At 58.2% G+C, this 18101-nt stretch overlaps 4 protein-coding genes across 4 annotated transcripts, besides 1 other annotated feature; all 4 read right to left on the bottom strand.

Moving 5' to 3' along the window:
- Nucleotides 1–1587: 1587 nt before the first annotated feature.
- Nucleotides 1588–1840: a repeat region.
- A 74-nt stretch (nucleotides 1841–1914) lies between these two features.
- Nucleotides 1915–7542, bottom strand: LPMP_190340 (protein kinase, putative; the record flags this gene model as incomplete). Its single annotated transcript, XM_010699727.1, has 1 exon — nucleotides 1915–7542. The coding sequence occupies one exon, from the start codon at nucleotides 7540–7542 to the stop codon at nucleotides 1915–1917; it is 5628 nt and encodes a 1875-aa protein (XP_010698029.1).
- A 2903-nt stretch (nucleotides 7543–10445) lies between these two features.
- LPMP_190330 (lipoic acid synthetase, mitochondrial precursor, putative) lies at nucleotides 10446–11585 on the bottom strand (the record flags this gene model as incomplete). Its single annotated transcript, XM_010699726.1, has 1 exon — nucleotides 10446–11585. One exon carries the CDS (start codon nucleotides 11583–11585, stop codon nucleotides 10446–10448), a length of 1140 nt encoding a protein of 379 aa, XP_010698028.1.
- A 2285-nt stretch (nucleotides 11586–13870) lies between these two features.
- On the bottom strand, nucleotides 13871–15205 carry LPMP_190320 (hypothetical protein; the record flags this gene model as incomplete). Its single annotated transcript, XM_010699725.1, has 1 exon — nucleotides 13871–15205. One exon carries the CDS (start codon nucleotides 15203–15205, stop codon nucleotides 13871–13873), a length of 1335 nt encoding a protein of 444 aa, XP_010698027.1.
- A 1056-nt stretch (nucleotides 15206–16261) lies between these two features.
- On the bottom strand, nucleotides 16262–18046 carry LPMP_190310 (hypothetical protein; the record flags this gene model as incomplete). The annotated part of the gene is made up of 1 exon (XM_010699724.1): nucleotides 16262–18046. One exon carries the CDS (start codon nucleotides 18044–18046, stop codon nucleotides 16262–16264), a length of 1785 nt encoding a protein of 594 aa, XP_010698026.1.
- Nucleotides 18047–18101: the final 55 nt, after the last annotated feature.

Here is an 18101-nt window from a genome sequence, read left to right as displayed (position 1 = left end):
CCCCCCCCCCCCCACACACACACACACACGCACGCAATCGTGTCCCGTGGCGATCGGAGAGTACAACAAAGGTGCTTCAGTTCTTAAGTGGAGGACAGAAGGAGGGGAGCGGGGGGCAAAGAGAAGGGCCAAGTTGGCGGTTTCTTCCGCACTCCACAACAAACAAGAACAAGGGATGGCAAGACCCTCTGCAATAGCCTATCGAAATGAAGGCGAAGGGATAAAGAGCACCCTAAAGCTTCGGCTCACCTCCCCACTGATAAGTATGTCAAATGGCGGGGCGGGGGGAGGGGGCAGCAAGGCTCAAGCAGAAGGCCACTCCTCTCTCTTGAAGGCGATATCGTTTTCCCTCCCTTTTTACACCCCGCTGTTGCAGTGGAGTGAGACACAGAGGCAACCTCTCAACTGCTTTCACTTGTACCCTACCAGAGAGAGAGAGAGCGAGCGAGAGACCACAGCGGTGGATAACATGAACGAGTAGAAGTCGGTGAAGTGCAGAACCCCATAGACATGGTTGTGTGCGTTCGTGTGTCGGCGAGTGAGTCAATGCGATGATGCGCGGTGGTGTGTTCGAGGCAAAAGAGGGGGAAAAGGATGTGGGTGAAATAGAGAGGAGGAGGAGGGGGTAGAAGAGTGCGCATACACGATTGTTTTGATGCGGAGGACAAACCGCACGGAGTACCCCTCTTCAAAGCCCCGTCATCGAGAGAAAGGATTGTCGATTGCTGCTGCACGCGCACACGGTGAAGTAAGGGAAGGGAGAGAGAGAGAACCTGAGCGGTTTAACAGCTGAAGGGCCTATGTTCCCGCTTTACACGGGTGGTGAGACGGGAAGAGAGAACAACGAGTCAGCGAGCTCCAGGTTGGAGTATGGCCCAGCGCGGCTGTCCGAAGACGGCGCTGATGAAAGGATAAGATCGGTTTATGTGAATTCGCTCACTTTCCGCGTCTCTTGTTTACAGCTCGTTAGGAATAGGGCGTGAGGGTGCAAATGCATTCTGCGTATGTGCGCAGACGTGTCTGAATACCGTCGCTCTCTCACCCTTTACGCCGGTCTTCTGCCTGTTCCCCCCCCCCCCACGACTTACGTGATGGAAAGAAGGCAAAGCCTACGTGGGAAAAGGGGGAGAAAGAGAAAGGGCAAGGGCTGTGAGTGTCGCTGCGTACGGCTCACGCACCCATCCCTCTTGTTATCGTTCCTCCAGACTGACTGGCTGACACACACACACACACATGCAGGCCTATCGAAGAGATGTTCGACATGGGGGGGGGGGGGGGGGACACGGGTGAGAGATGCAAAGGCAAACGCAGCACCGTTCCACAGCGAAAATGTGCAACCTCTTGCGAGCAGACGCCTCGCTGCGCACATATATAATGCAGGTAAGGAGCGCGTCACACCACACGTGAATTGCAGCCCATCTGGAAGAGCAACGCTAACAAAACCAACTCCCAGAAGAAGATAGAAACTTCAAGTACACGCCACTCGGTCAGATAATATGTACAACGCAAACAACCAAACCGACACAAATTCGGTATGCTGTGTCGCATACACGGCACCCCCGTAGAGAGGCGCTCCGATCTTTTGTGTCTCAGCGTGTCCACCCCCTGCCATACAACATCAGTCACGCTCCGCTCTAGCGCCGGCCAGTCACAGAGTCGCCGACATCAGCAGCGATGCACCGCTCTGACCTCCCCGCGCCGTAGGCACTTGGCCCTGCCACCGCCAGACATGGTTCGGCATCGGCAGGGATAGGGGAGCTGCCTGGCCGCACCACACAGAGTGGGCACTGGAAACCGATACCACGCACTGAGGTGTGCCCTCCCACCGTCATCAGGGGGGGGGGGGTGTTACAACACAGAAAGGGCATCCACGTGCTCGAGAGCCTACAGCATGACCGCCACGAGCGAGACTTTTCACTCGAGTGCGAAGGTCGTGAAGTATGGCGGGGATGAGCTGAAGAACGGGTGCTTCAGCGCCTGTGCCGCGGTGGGGCGCAGTGTGGGGTCCGTCTGAAGGAGACGTTTCAGCAAATCAAAGAGCAAAAAGCGCTGCTTCATCATGTCAGACCGCACCGACGGCAGCGGCGTCGCATCGGGGGGAATCGCCGAGGACTCGTTAGCCGACACGTACGGCTGCAGTCCGTTGCTCATGCGGCGCTCCTCGAGCGTTAAAGGGCAATGTCGCACCAGCTCCTGCAGGGTTTGGTAGGTGAAATAGCGGTTGTACGGCAACAGTTCACCGCCACTGATCTGCAGGTAGTTCTCCCGCGTGCGCAACACAAACGATCGAGGCTGCCGCAGCACAGTATCGGCGCTGCCATCGCCAACTGTCGCTGCTGCGGTGTAAAACAAGCCGGCGTTATCGCCGCTCTCTACCATGGAGTCGGGCAGCAGATCAACCATCTCCTCAATGAGCGAAAGCTGGTGGTGATCGTTGCAGCCGGGAAGCAGCGGCATGCCCAGCAGCAGCTCCGCAAGCAAGCAGCCAGTTGACCATACGTCGATGGCAGAGTTGTACGACGCCCCTACAATGACCTCGGGCGCACGATAGTAGCGGGACTGGATGTACTGGTAAAACGGGCCACCGTCGTAGCAGCTGGAGCTGAAATCGATGAGCCGAACATGCAGGTGCGAGGTGGCCGATGCCGCTGGCACCGCTGGCGCTTCCTCTACGGGCGCAGCAGGCGCCTGCATCGTGAATCGGCTGTGGGTGCTGAAACTACCACTGCCGAGGCTTTGCAAGAGCGTGCCGCTGGAGAGCATCCCGCACGACTGATTGAGCGCCTGAAGGCGGCGCGGCTCGGGAGTCGGCAGGTCCGTGTGCTCCACGATGGTAGCGTGGCTGGTCGAGAAGGAGCGGAGGTGGCAAAAGCCGTGACCTTTGTCCTTTGCAACCGCCGCTTCGGAGAAAGAGGCGTCCAGGAGGACGTTCGAGCTTTGGCGCTTTCCGTTCAGGCCGAGACGCTGACGAGCAACCGCGCCAGGACCCACTCGCAGTGTGATGTAAGAGCGCTCTGCCGGCGTCGAAGACGACGGCATCATAGACTCGGTGCGCTGCTGGTGCCACGGCGGTTCTTCATTCGGCGACGTATCGCGCTGAGAGCCATGCACCACTCTGGCAGACGTCGTCTGCGGTGGAACGCTATGCAGGGTCTTGGTCGTGACTGGGATGGTGCTGGAGTTGCTGTTGCTCGCAGTCCCAGCAGGGGCTTTCGTAGTTGGCACGGCAACTGTTCTGGGCAAGGGTTCATCCTTCACACGCAGTGTGGTTCTGCAAAAGTCAAGCGCCAGGAGCACATTTTCTGGCTTGATGTCAGCATGAATGATGTGGCACTCCTCGTGCACGAGCGAGAGAGCGGAGAAAAGTTGTGCACCGATAGCGCGGATTTGGTACATGGGGAGCCCTTGATGGTCATTCGCGGCGATGTACTCGTAGAGGTTTGCGCCGTACCTCTCCATCACAATGCAGTGATGACCATAACAGATGCCGTCGGCGAGCACCTTTGCAATGTTGGCGCAGCGCAGGTCCTCTGGCGGTGGTGAATTGGCGCCATTGTAATCACCTGCCGCAGTTGCTGATGTCGGTGTGGCTGACTCACTGGCTCCCTCTGCTGCGCGCGCTGAGGGTGGCGCAGTCTGCGCGCCGATGAGCACAAGCATCTCCGCCTCCAGAACGGATTGCTGCTCCAGCAGCGGCACGCTTTTAACCACCTTCACGGCGACAAGCGGTCGATGTGTCGGCACGGCGTCGACGCTGCTGAAGGGGAGGTAGGCGTGGGAGCAGTTCCAGTACTCGTAGTCCTCGCCCTCAATCTCGTTTGGATGAACAAAATGGCCGTCGCAGATGCGCAAGTCCTTGCAGAGGAATACTTGACCAAAGCTGCCGCAGCCAAGTAAGCCCACCACCTCCAACCAACCCATCAGGTGCATGCCAACATACACAACCAAGTCCATAGAGTCGTTGTCCACCTCCCGTTCTACCCCATCGACGCAGTGAACGTGACGCACGAGGCGCTCCGCCTCCGTGAGGGCGCGGTAGTACCGATGAGGCGGGCCTCCGTTCCTTTCATATGTCGCAGAAACGTCGGCAGCAGCAGTAGGACTGTTGTTGAGAGTCACGTAGCTCTTCATTACAGCAGCAGCAGCGTCGGCAGTGGGGTCTATGCACATCTCGGTCTGCTTGGGGAGCTGCGTCAGCTGCTTCTGCTCGTCCTGGGTACAGTTGACGGGCACACTCGAGACGTTGGCTCGCTTTCCCGTTGAGGACAAACAGGGAGACTGCAATATAGAGTCCGATGACGGGACGTGAGTGCTGCTGTTGTTCGTCCTGTTCGACTCTCGGGCGGGGGACACTGCGCTCGCCGTAGTGACCGCGGAAGCAAGAGTCATGGACGAAGCGGTTTCGGCGATCGCCATGAAGCCTGCCATCTGCATCTGGCTTGCTCTCGCTTCTCCTTCGCATGTTTGGACGTCGGCTACCCTCGCCGGCGACGGCGCACCAGCCGTGCTCAACGCATCTTCTGGAAAGGTATACTGGTGCAGGTACTCATCCATCGAAGATTCCGCCGTGGGTAGCACATTCACTGCGGCTGCCGTTAGCGTTGACAAGCTGGTGGAGGTGCTCCCTCTCCCACGACCCACGACTTCCTCTCTCTCCGTCCGCGTGTGCCGAGACTGTGCCTCACAGATGGAGCGCAGAGTACTTTGCAAGAACAGCGTCAACTGCAGCAGCGGACGGGACTCGGTGCGGCGCAGCAGCGACAAATCCAAAGTGCCTCGCTGCATGCGCGCAGTGGAGGAAGACGTCATGTTTGGGCCACTGCTTTTACCGCTCGAAGCCACGATCAAGTCTGCCACTGCAGAAATGCTCAGCATCGCCATGCGCGGCGACGACGGTACCGTGTGTGAGTTTGATGTACTGCCGAGGAATTGGTGTGGCAGCGTCTGCCTGTTCGGGTGACTGAGACTGATGCGCTTGCCAAAGCTGTAGTAACCCGCCGAGCGGCCCAAAGTGCCGGAGTAGGACATCGATGGAGAGACGTCGCCCTGGCTGGCCGACTCGAAGCCAACGACGGCTGCTACCGGAGTGGTGGCAGCAACTTGCGGTGCTTGCGGGGCGGAGTGCGCCGACGGGGAGGGGTGCAGTGGCGGCATCACTGTCTCGGTCAGATTTCGTGAGATCAGTGTCTGCAGAGTCTTCGGGAAGGCCGCAGCGACGCTGTTGGCGGGAAGCCGTGCGCACAGTAGACGCTCGTAGGCTGTGCACACCATCTCCAGCTTATGGGTATTGCCACCGTCAGCGGCGACACTTGAGCAACCGACCGTACCGGATGACGAGTCCGCAGCAACAGCACGTTGCGTGAGGCCCCTACTTGCACCGCTGGTGCAGTGGATCGAGTTGCCACGCGCACCTGAGGCCGTTTGATGCGTACAGCCCACACCAGAGAACAGTGATGTCGCACAATGACCAACGTCGTCAGCGCCAGACTGGGGAATGGCCGCCACGGGAGAGTACGGCGTCGCTACCGTGGTTAGGGTGCTGCCCCTGCTGGTGGCCTGGAGTTCGTTATGGTTAAGCAGAGGATACTCACTACATTGCTGCTGCCGCGATCCTGACGTGAGGGACGCGCGAGTGGGGTAGCTGCTGTGCTCAGAGAATGGCGCAGCTGATTGGCGTGCCGGACCCACACCCCCTACCGCGCTTCCTAGCAACGCCTCTGCGTTTCCGTGCTCTCCAAGCGATGTTTTGCGCAGCGAGAATGTGGAGCTCGGCTTGCCCAGGCTCGGAAACTTCCATGTCTGGAAGGGTACTCCGGTGCCGCTGATACTCAGGCCAGCTATCATTGTCTCTGCCGAGCCACTACCAATTTGGTGAATCGACTTACCACCACCAGTGCCACCTGCGTGCCAGGCGCCTATCGAGGATGCGGCTGCTGAGAGCGCCGGTGCGCTTGGTGAAGTGGACAGTTGACTGGGTGCGCGAGGCGAACCCGAAGGGAAGCTGATCGTCGTACCGGCACCGCTACCTCTGCTGGCGACACCACGAGTGTACACGTAAAGGGACGGCGTGTCCAAACTGTAGTGATCCTCATGCATGGTGTGCGCCCCATTCGCGAAGGATGTCAGCGGCGGTGGTCTCTGCACATTCAGTCCGTCATGCAGCAGGGCGTCGTCGTCCTCGTCGTCCTCGCAGATGGGGCACATGTTGCGCTGGAGTGCCTGCTTTACTTCCGGAGGGACAATATGCTGAAAGTCGTGGTTGTAGACGCTGACGTCGCGCGTCTGGCGCGGTGAAGTCCGCCGGGCCATCTCCATGGTGGCGGCAGCGGCGGTCGATGTTGGAATGACCTCGAGCAGTGTTGCTGCCGCCTCTGAGGGATACGGTGTGCGATGGTCCTTTGTGTCATGCGCCTGTCGCCGTGTGGCGGACAGAGGTCCACCCAGGGGAGGAAGTGATGAGCTGTGCTGCGAGTCCGATGCCGCTTTGGCAACTACGGCATCGCTAGCAAGACAAGTGGCTGAGGTTTGTGCAGACAGACGTAAAAAATCGCCAGCGCTCAGCTGCCCGTTGCGCAGTTCCAACTCAGAGAACGAGTTCAGCGGAGAGGGAGAGTTCGCAGCGCTAGCGTACGGTCGCGTATGCGTTACCTGCAGCAGTGACGTGTGCTGGTCGCTGCCGTTACAGCTGACCCCTAGAGGAATTGAATTACCACATTCAACCACCTTGCCGCCATGGGCACTGACATCGGTATGCACTAGATGATGAGGCGTTGGCTGCAGCGGGGGCGGCGCGACAGAGTCACAAGCGGAGGTGGTAGTGGACGGAGTACCAGCGAGAGACGGAGCATTGCACACGGCCTCGACGTGAGCCGCTGTGTCGTACGCCATGTGCTGAAGAATGGCAGCCGATGTATCCAGTGCGCTTGTTCGCGCAGATGACAGGCTAGGGCGGCGGTAGATTGAGCCGCCAAGTCCAATAAAGGGCGAGCAGGCAGGCGCTTGTGACGCTACCGGTGTGGCTGCCGAGGTCGTTTTGCTGAAGATCCCTGCTTGATCACGCATGCGGCAGGTCAGTGAATTTATGGGTAAGGCCGAGGTGGACCGCAGCGAGGAGGCTGTGCTGCCGCGTAGTGACGCGGTAGCGGTAAAGGATGTGTGCCGCGCACGGCAGCCTTCCAATCTCATTCGGGAGATGTCAGCAAGAGATATGTCGCGGCGGTTCACCACTGACTGAAGTAAGGCGCTGCTGCCGCCAGCGCTTTCGGAGGTGATGGAAGCCTCAAAAAACTCGCGCTGGAGGAACGTCGGGCTACATACAGCCGACACTGCAGTGAAGTCTAAGTCTGCCAAGCCCGGCGTTAGGTCATCGTCCATCATGGCTGCTCTGCTTGCTTGGAACGAGGAGGCAGCGAAGGGAGCGATTGATGCCTTTAGCGCTTTCCTGCACTTGACACAGTGCGCATCGGTGAGAGTGAAAGAGAGAGCCTTAGCCGACGACTCGGAGCTGTGATATGCATCCGTCAGGCGATCGCTAGTTGACATCAGGGGGTAGAGAAGAGAACGGGAGAGGAATGAATACAAATCCAAGAGCGAAAAATCGACGGTGGGGAAGTGTAGGGAGCGCAATTACGCAATGAAGAACACGCAAGCAAAACTAAAACGGTAAAACAAAAATAATGCGAGAATGCGTGAGGCGGCAGTGGTGAGGGAGGTGGCGTGAAGGACCGCGACGGGGAAGGGGAGTGGCGTCCTGGTGATGTCAGAGTAGTCACCCTGTGGCCTAATCCCTTTCTTCCGGCCACTTGCCGTGGCCACACATTCAATTGAAAAATATATATATATATATGTACACTGCGCTATTGCGCTTCCGGAGAGGAAAAGGAAAAGAAAAAAACAGAGACAAGAGCAGCGAGAGGGGAGGGCCTTCACTTCCGCTCCTGCACACAGACGCGTACGCCCACTTGCTCACCAGCACCACAGAGTCCAAGCGCCCCACTCGGAGAGGAAGCGAAAAGGGGAGAAAATGAAACCAAGCAAGAAGATAAACTCCACAAGAAGCACGCACGCATACACATGAACAGAAAAGGGCACAAACAGCCGCAGTGCAGCGAAGCAAAATTAAGCACGTAAACGAAAAGGAGGAAAAATCGTCGTCAGCCCCGCAGTTCGAGAGTCCAGAGAGGGGATGTATGCGAGTGTGGGCGGCTACAGTGTTTCGTCCTCCTACTTCAATCCAAACAACAACCGCAACAGCAGCAATGAGAAGCAAGAAGATGGAGAGAGAGAGAGAGGGGGGTGGGTGGGGGAGAGACCGAGCGAACAAAGCGCCTACCTCGCAAGCAGCAAAGGGAGAAGCACAATACATCAACGAGAAGGCAGAGGAGGTCGCCAATCAGGACAGCAAAAAAAAAATAATAACGATTTGTGCGTAATATGTAGATGTATAGCAATACCGTTCTACTGCTGCTGCTGCTGCGGCGGCTTTTCCTGTTTGTGTGTATGGGCGTGTGAGCGTGTTGGGGTGCGTGTTTGCTCTGCCGTTTCGTTGTCTTCGCTGCTTTGCACCTCACCCCTCTGCGGAAGGAAGAGGAAGATGCGTGCGCACAGGAGACGGAGGAGGAGGGGCAACACGGCCGTTAGCGTGCTGTGGCGTGGAGGTGAGTGAGTGGAAGAAAGACAAGTCCAAGATGCAACTGAAAAGAGAAAACAAATCAGCCGCCGACGCACACCCACCCACCCAGAGACACACACCAGCGTAAAAACACAGAGGGAGGAAGAGAGAGGTGGGGGAGGGGGAGGGGGCAGCAACAGCAACGAGAACGAATATATATATGTGTGTATATATATAATGGTAAGGCAGAAACCCTCAAGTCGAAAAAGACAACCCAACGCTGATGCAATGGAGGCCTAAGAACAGAAGAAGAGAGGGGGAGAGGGGGGGAGGAGGAGGAGATCAACCAAATGAGACAATGAAAACGTTCCTGAAAAAAAAGGGAGAAGAGCGGAGTGAAGTGGATCCGCACAGAGGGTGGGCGTGTGTGGTGTGGGTGTGTGTATGGGCCCGAGGTATGCGTTACTTTTTTTCCGTTGTTGCGAGTGGTGTCTCCAGTACTGAGACGCCACTGACTTCCTCCAGGGCAATATGTGTACGGGAAGATTTCCGGAATAGGCGCGCCTGTGTACGCGTGTCCCCTTCGTTGTGCTGTCTCTCTCTCGCTCTCTCGCTCTCGTTGGCCTCTGGCTTTCCAAAATGCAAAGTACAACTGCGGCAGCTATCCGTGTGTCAGGCCATCCACGACACAGCGTGCGCGCACGTCTGCAGGTTCCGAGATCTCCACTGCAAGCACTTCGCGGGCGTTATCACACCAGCTTGCCAGTTATACACAAAACGCTGGGAGAAAAGGCAAGAGATGCAGCAGAGTGGCGGGAAAAGCAACGCGCTCAGACAGAGGACGATAAGACGGGCTGCGCAGAAAGCGACGAGGAATGGGGCAGAGACGCGTGCGCAGGGTGCCGTTCGCTGCTCTTCAGTCGAGGTTGCTGAGAGGAAGGGGACGGGGGGGGGGGGGGCGGTGAACAGGAAGAGAGAGAGAGAGAAGGCTGTCCCGATTTCGTGTACGTGTGTAGTGGGTTGCAGGGAGGTGACGCGTCCATCGAAGATGAAAGGATGGCAATCAAAAGACGCCAGAGAGGGGAAGAGGGGCGGATTAGTAAAGTGGTGGGCTACAATAGACACCCGTGAGGAAGAGAAAGTGCGCGTTACTGCTCTGCTGGCCAACAGCTGGCCCGCAACGCCGTGCGATGACTTCCTGCGAGTTTGCGGTAGACACGGATGCCTGTGAAGTGCCAAAAGGCCAAGTACCAGCAGCTCAGGTCAGACACGCAGAGGCAGCACAAATAAAAAGCAAGTGAGCACAACGCCAAAAGGGGGGCGGTGTTCAACACCTCCCCAACCCCAATGCTCACTTCCGCTGGGTTGGCAAAGGAGGAGGCCCGGTTTCCCCCTCAGTGCCATCTCGCTTGGCAAAGCATGCTCGCGACCCACAACGATGAGGTGGTGAGGGGCGGAGCACTGTAGCGCCCCGCCCCCTTTCCGACTCCCTTTTTCGAGGTATAAAAAAGCTTTGCCACAGTGCAAGACTACAGGAGTAAACAGACGCATCGAAGCCGAAGAACGAAAGAAAAACGCGACACGCACCATGCGCGGGCACACCAGCACACAACACACGGAGGAGCAGAACCAAACCAAACGAGAACGCACTTCTCTGTCTGTGCCGGAAGGGGGGGAGGTGGAGAGCTAAATGTTAGAGAAATCGCGCAACAACACACCACGCCGCACCAGTTCCACACCCAAACACTATCACAAAGCAGCAGCAAGGGGATCAGCGACGTTGCTCCCTTCAGCCTTACCATCCAGACAACATACCCACCAAACGGGCACCTTTTCACGCGCCAGCAGCAACTGCATCGGCAGCGGTGACGGCCTCCATGGTCGTTGCACCCTTGGCGTTCTCGCGCTGCTTCACAATGTTCTTGATGTAGTACTCGCCTGCCCTGTAGGAGCTGCGCACCATTGGGCCTGAAGCACAGTAGAGGAAGCCCATGCTCATCGCCTCCTTCTCCCACATCTCGAACTCCTTCGGGTGGGCATAGCGAGACACCTTCAGGCGGGTGCGTGAGGGCTGTAGGTACTGGCCAAGGGTTACTGCTGACACACCAGCCGTGCGCAGATCACGCAGCGTCTGCCGCACCTCTTCCTCTTCCTCGCCGAGGCCGAGCATGATGCTGCTCTTCGTGAGCATCTTACCATTCGTCCATTTCGTGACGTGCTCCAGTGTTTGCAGTGACTGCTTGTACGTGGCGCGGTGGTCACGTACGCGCGGCGTAATGCGCTCTACGCACTCGATGTTGTGCGCATAGACGCTCAGTGGGGTAGCCGCTAACTGCTCTACCACCTTCAGGTCACCGTGGAAGTCCCCGACGAGGGCCTCCAGCATCAACTTCGGATTTTGCTCCTTAATGGTGCGGATGCAGCGGCTCACGTGCGAGGCGCCACCGTCAGGCAAGTCGTCGCGGTCAACCATCGTCATTACGATGTAGTCCACACCCATCTCGTGCACGGCAGCAGCGACCTTCTCTGGTTCGTCCGGATCCAGCGGAGGTGGGCGACGGCTTGTCAGCACAGAGCAAAATCGACACCCCCGAGTGCAGTGCGAGCCCATCACCATAATGGTGGCTGTCGCCGTGCCATTGTCCTCGCCGCCGCCCCAGCACTCCCCAATATTAGGGCACTTGGCCTCCTCGCACACGGTGGAAAGCTTCTTCTCGCGCATGCTGCGACGGATGCGGTTGAACCGAGGGCGGTGCGTCATACCCTTCGGCACATTCAGCTTCAACCACGGCGGGAGCGGCTCACTACCTCGCTTGATAGGACCAATGGACGCCGCCACCGGCGTGATACCCTCTGGCAGCTCCACAAAGCTCTCCAAGTCGCTCATGCCCGTCTTGTCCGACTGCAGTTTCTTGCGGAAACGCTCCAGAAAGATCTGCTTGTATTGCGGATCCTTCTTGTCCACATCTGACATGAGGTTGCTTGTCGCATTCGAGAAAGCAGTGGCATCAGCAGCGGCAACCGGCAAGACGCAGGTCGGTACAGCCGTGATGTCGAACAGAGCAGAACAGCGGCGCAGCATTGACCTTCCTGCTCTGCTGTTTTACCTCCTTTGATGTGTGTCGATTCGGGCTGTTGCGTTTGTTTGACGTATTTTGTTTTCCTATGAAAAATGATCAAGTGGAAAGGGGGAGAGCGAGCTGCTCAGAGAGCAGACAACTCGGCAAAGAGAGAAGAGGGGAGGGGGGGAAGGAGACAATCTGAGATGCGCCGCTGACGAGGGACGGGCCCGCTCATGTGTGCGTGTTTTGGGGGGGATTGTTTGGGTGTGTGCCGTTGTCCTACCTCTCTTCTTGTCTCTTCCTCCGCCTCCTCCCGTCACTCACTGTTTTCCTTCGTGTTTCGCTTGTTAGGGTCAACGGGAAACGATCAGAACAACAGCAATACTGAAGTTAGCGACTGAGCTGGCGATGGAAAGCAGCGACAAAAGAAAAGCGGCGGCGGGTGGTAGTGATGGTGTCAGCAGATGAATCGGATGTTCCGCCTCAGGCACGCATGTGTCATGGCGCACACGGACGTGGTTAGCGCGCACTTTAACTCAAGAGCGTCCCCGTAGCGTATGCACAAGAGCGAAACAGGAAGAAGAGCACAGAATGAGTGCCTCCGCTTCTGCAAAAGTGGTAAGACACCAACGCGCAAGTCAACTTCTACGAGGTGAGCGTGTGGCAGTGAATACCAACGGAGAGCAGGAACAGATGAGGGGAATCTAGAAGAAGAGGGAAAGTGTGTGTGGCGTGATGCAACACGCGAGAGAGGCGCCCCAATGGTGCTATGCGTCTCTCTTGTTTGAACCTGCAGCTCGTACCTTTGAAGGGTCAGAAGAGAAGAGAGAGAGGTGGCAACGATGCTGCAGTTGTGCTGCTACCGAATACCCTACTCGAGCGCACATCAGCACAGCAACAACAAAACGGCAACACCGCTTGCTGGGCGGAACACAGGTCAGACATGCTCATTCAATGAGGAGCGATGTCGGTGGAGGGAGGGGGGGGGGGGGAAGAGGCGAACGACAGGCGGGGAAAAGAGAACGAATGGGTGCGAGGGAGGGGGGACGCATGGAGAAGTGAAACTAAGAGGGCGAATAGCCAGGGAGGAGGATCATAAAATAGAGGTTAATACAGAAAGCGCGGGGATTCCTTTGGGGCCGCGTGGGTGCACTAGTGCCACCAGACAAGCCGGTATCCAGCAGCGAAGATATGTATGTGCGTATGCCTCTTCAGAATGACTGGCTTTTGCACCCTTTTGCAGGGAGTGAAGAGTTGGGGGGTGAACGACACCTTAGCCCGCATCCGCTGTACGCGCGACGCTAACAGAGCAAGCATATTCGTTGCTCGAAATCCTCTCCTGCCACACCACAGCACCTCTCCACACATCTGCTGAGATATCTTGGTCGCTCACAGATCCCAGCCGCCTTTTTCCTCGATTGGGCAGAGAGCAGAATCGCGCAAGGGTCCCTCGCTTTATCGTTCGTTGCTGTTTCTCTTCCCTCGCACTGCACGTTGGCTTTGCCTGGGGAGGCCGTGCGTTTTGTTTTCTTCTTCGCAGCTGATCTCGTCGTCAAGACGAAAGAGGCAGACGTACAACAAAGTTGGAAGGAAAGACACGAAGTACACACACGTACGCATACGTGTGTGTATGGGCAGAACTACGAGTGTAGGAGATTTAATGTACATACGCCTCTCCCGCACCACCACCACCACCACCCCCGCTTGGTTGGGCGCCGGTTGCACACATTGGAGCACATGAACGCTGAGGGGGCAAAATGCCACCACTACGTCGTCTTCTTTATTTCGGAGAGTGGGGGGGGGGGGGGGGAAACAAAACGGGATGGGTGAACGTGAGTCGAGGAAGAGAGGCGGCGGCGGCGTCCTTGACGACCATCAACGTCGGCTGTCAGTTAACACCTCCCTTTCTCCTTTCTCTTCACCTCCGCGTCTCCCTCTCCTGATTGCTTCTCCTGTGATGCTCAAGCGAAGTGACTCGCGTTGACGGTCCCGCCCCCACTGTAAAGTATGAAACGCTCCGCATGGCAGCCCCCTCGTCCCTGAGAGCCGTCGCCTCTGGCAGACAAAAATGCTGCTAAGGCACCTACACAGAGAAGACGCGGTGTGTGTGTGTGTGCGTGTGTGAACCAACCCAGCTCCAGCAGTGCGTCATCCACCGTGGGCGCGTCTGTCTGTTGCCCCATCACACCATCATGTCTCACGCTGGTGACGCCACACGAACAGACTTGACATCCTTGATACCCTGCTTTGCCAAGTTCGCGCGCAGCAGCGACTCCAGGGCAGCTTCGTCGCCTGTGTCCTTTATGAGCAGGTCGTTCTTGATCTCGTCCTTGGTCACTCGCCCGTTCGTGTGAACCACCTCCACTCGTCTGCAGGACGTGTTTTCGCAGCTGCCACGGCCGCCGCTCATATGCCAGATGTTACGCAGCACCAGCTCGAACATGTTGTCCAGTGGAATCTCAAAGGATACATCGGCGAAGAAGTCGGCGAAGCGAGCCTGCGTGATGTGCGTTGTTGGCTTACGGGCATCCCACTGGGCGGCGAAGGTGGTGCGTGCTGCATCCGCACTCACGGAGCCCGACTGCACTGCCGGCAGCTGCTCTACGTCAACCCACTCAACCAGCTTATCGAGACGGACAACGCCGTCAGTGCTCAGAGTGCGCAGGAGGCCATAGGCACTTTCAACAAGGTCGGCCCGGCGGCTGTTCATCTCTCCTCGAACAGCATCAACGATTGCTACGTACGGCGCCGTCTGACTGCCCTCGTGGTCAAAGTAGCGCAACAGCGCCACGCACTCAGCGGGGACGGCGGTGACACCGGCAGCGGCGAAACCCTCCAGCAGCTCCTCGGCATTGATGTAGCCGTTGGGGTCAGTGCACGCATCGGCCAACGCCTTGCGGAGGGAGCAGATTACGTTGCCCGGAAAGGCACTGACGACAGCACATGTCCCGGCAGTGCCATCCGGCGACTCCTGTGCCAGTTCTAGTTGCCGTCGAAGGCGTAACAGCACACCGGTGGACTGCGACGACGGTTTGCCGCCCAGCACTGGCGGCACGTACGCCTTCACCTCCTGCCGCCGCACATTGGGGTGGATGTAGGTGGTCTTGAAGGTACTCTGATGGGTACTCTGTAGGGTTTCCTGCCATGCGGGGTCTAGGTGGGGCTGGTGGGCCGGGTACGAGCTCTCCGTATGGTCCTCAATGGCCATGAAAGTCTCCTGAGAGAATTGTGTGCGATCGCACGGGGCGGCGCCGGACGCGGAGGCACTGAAGCCGGCCGGTGTCGCGACGTTCTGCACCATCTCACGGTACGTTGTGCTCCACGGCGTGCGCAGACTGGATGCGACAAGCGCCTTGCCGTCGTAGTACCCTGCGTCGAAGCGCTCCTCACTCCAGTTGCCCATTAGTATACTGGTGCCATAGCCGCCCGTCTTAAGATGCGTCCCCGGGAGGTAGCCGCGGTTCTTGGGCTGGTTCTGGGCCATGGACAGGCGCTCGCTGAACCGCTCCTTCTTGTGCTCTCCTCCTATCATTGCGAAGGCGGCGACACGTGTGATGTTTGACAGCGGGGGGAGGGAGGAGTGCGATGCACGTCTTGTGAGAGAGTGGGGGAGGTGGCAGGGGCAGTGGATGTGGAGACTCACCCCTTACGTCCTTGGTCACTTCTGTTAATTGGTGGGTGGGGTGGCGATGGAAGAAGGTGATGCTGAAGTGCAGGCAAGAGACGGCCGAAAAGACCGGTGGACGTAATGAGATGAGCAATGCGATTGTGCAATGGCAACTCTTCCTTGAAAGAGAGAGAGAGAGAGAGAGAGAGGAGCGCAGTGAACAAGTGAACGACTCAACTTGTCTCAGCAGTGTTTGTGTGTGGATCGAAACTCACCTGGTGTAATGCGCGCACTGCTCAGCACAGCAGAGGAAGACACGCTGGGTTGCAGAGTGTCGCGGACGTGGCCATCGACAGCCCACGCATGCAACACAGAAGAAACAGAGATGGGTGAGGTGAAACGCGAGGAGGGAGATGCACTGGAATCATATCAATCGCCTTTCGTCTCTCTTGGGTGGGGGGGGGGGGAAGAGAGAGGAGGAGAACGAGCGGGGTCGGGGGTGGGGCATTTGTCGCCCCTGCGTATCTGTGTCGCTTCCATCAGCTAGGCGTCATTTCTCTCGCCTTTTGCAGTCCTCTACTTGGCCGTGGCGGCGGCGACGGCTCTCGTATAAAAGCGCGCGTAGGTTCGGCTTGCATCTTGAGCCCCTGTGGGCCTACACACGCGACCCCCCCTCCACACACACATACACACGGCACAGTCACACCCTCCCCACCCCACCACCCTGCGGGCTCTCCCCGATACACACACACGGGCACAGAAGCGACAAGACGAGCACACAAGAAGGTGTGGGGAGGCGGTTCATGGGCACTCTAACGTTTACATCGAAACTGCACTTGCGCCACATGCAGAGAACATGGAGGGGTGGTCGACAACGGTGACAATCACGCCGAAGCAATTTTGGCACGGCCACTGGCCGCGGTAGCGACACCGCATGACCCACTCCGGTTGCAGTGCACTTGACATGGGCGGCGTGATGCTCTACGCGTACGGCCTTGCATTTGGCCGCTCCAACTCCTTGGCGGCCTCCTGCTTCACCTTCTCCTCAATCACTGCCCAGTCGATCTTCACCTTGCCGGACAGATCCTTGAACGGGGCAAGCGTCTCCTTCTGCGAGACCTCCTGCAAGTAGCGCTCCCGGCGGCCCAGCACCGTGTCCAGGTGCGTCTTGCGCTCCTTTGCAATCTCCAACGCCCGCTCCCACCTGAACAGACGCGTGCACATGTCGATGCAGCGATAGACGAGGCCGGCCTGCAGCAAGATGCGCTCCGCCTCGGCAGGGCGGTGCTGGAGCAGTGCAAGCTCCGCCTGTCGCGCCTCCGGAGTCGGGATGCCCTTGATGTAATGAATGTACCGCACCTTGGCCAAGTCGCTGAGAGCACCGTAGCCGATCTCGGCCACGTTCAGCTCGCCGGCTCGCAGCGCTAGCGCGGTCAGCACCGCCCACAGTAGTTGGTCCTTTAGGAACCGCGCAAGTCGGGTGGCGCCTTCCCAGTTGTTCTTCTGCGTGACAAGCTGGAAGATCATCACTGGGTACGGTGAGACAGGCAGCGTCAGCAGAGCGCCGTCGCCGCCGCGCCGCACCAGGACGCGGGTGTGATGGAAATGCGTGATGCGGTCGTTCCGCGTGAACTCGGCATGGCCGTCATCACGCACGGTCTTGGTGAGTGACAGCAAGTCGCGATCAGTGAAGATGGTGGAGGGGTAGTACCACGTTGCGAAGTGACCGTCGGCGATGGCGACGAGGGTCTCGTGGGCGTCGTGCCATGATACGCTGGTCGTCATCGTTGACAGCTTATGGAAGCCAAGCTTGGTGTGCACTGGGCCAAAATACAAGTCGTTGTTGCGGTCAATGAAAGCGATCTTGCGGTCGTGTAGGGAGCCCGACTGCGAGAGGTGAACCGACACGATGTCGAGATGGTGGGCTACGGAGGCGTCGTCGAAGAGTTTGCCACTGCTGACGTCGAAGAAGAGGATGTGACTGGCGTCGGCCGGGTCACGCATCGCAACCGTGTCCGGGGACAGCGAGAGCAGGTTTATCGTCATTATATCCGGCTTCAGAGCGACCTGCAGACGCAGCACGCTGATCTGGCGGCCCTCGTACGAGAACACTTGCAGCCCTTGACTGCAGTCGGCCAGCAGGAACTGGCGTAGTCCCAGAATGATCGAGATGACGGGGTCGCGCAAGTCAAACTGCACAGGTGCGTTCAAGCGGTCCATGGAGTAGCAGCAGCACTGTGTCGTTGTGCACACGACCAGGTAGCCGCAGCCCAGCTCTACCTTGATGACCTTGTCTGCTAACTCAATCTCCTGCACTGTGTCCTTGACCACATCCTGCACGGTAAGCCGTCGGCTATCGAGAAGGGTGACGCTGTACGGGCCCCAGCTCACCTTGCGGTCAACAATCTGGGCAATGCTAAGCGCACCAGTGCCGTTGCCGAGAATCATCTGCGTGCCATCTGGCATCCAGTCTAGTGCCATTGCGCTGCCCTCGGTGGTGCGCTCGTACGAGTGGCTCCAGCCAGTCTTGTCACACACGCGCACGTTCATGAAGGAGCCGACAGCGAAGCTCTCGCCATCTGCGGCAAAGCGCACAGATGTGATGGGGTGCTCGCCAGCGGCAGAGACAAAGATGCTGCAGCCATGCGGGTCCCACACCTTATACACGCCGTCCTCGCCACCCGTCACGATCATGCCGCTCATGCGCGACCAGTCCGCGCACAGTACGACACCTTTGTGCGCCTTCCACTTGATCTGCTTCTTCATGGCGGGGTTCAGAGGCTTGATGACCACGTCGCTGCCGACGGCGTACAGAACGCAG

The sequence above is a fragment of the Leishmania panamensis genome (genome assembly GCF_000755165.1).
Source record: "Leishmania panamensis strain MHOM/PA/94/PSC-1 chromosome 19 sequence".
NCBI classification, from domain to species: domain Eukaryota; phylum Euglenozoa; class Kinetoplastea; order Trypanosomatida; family Trypanosomatidae; genus Leishmania; species Leishmania panamensis.
The sequence above is the reverse complement of the archived record's forward strand: the minus strand, read 5'-3'. Positions and strand labels throughout refer to the sequence as shown.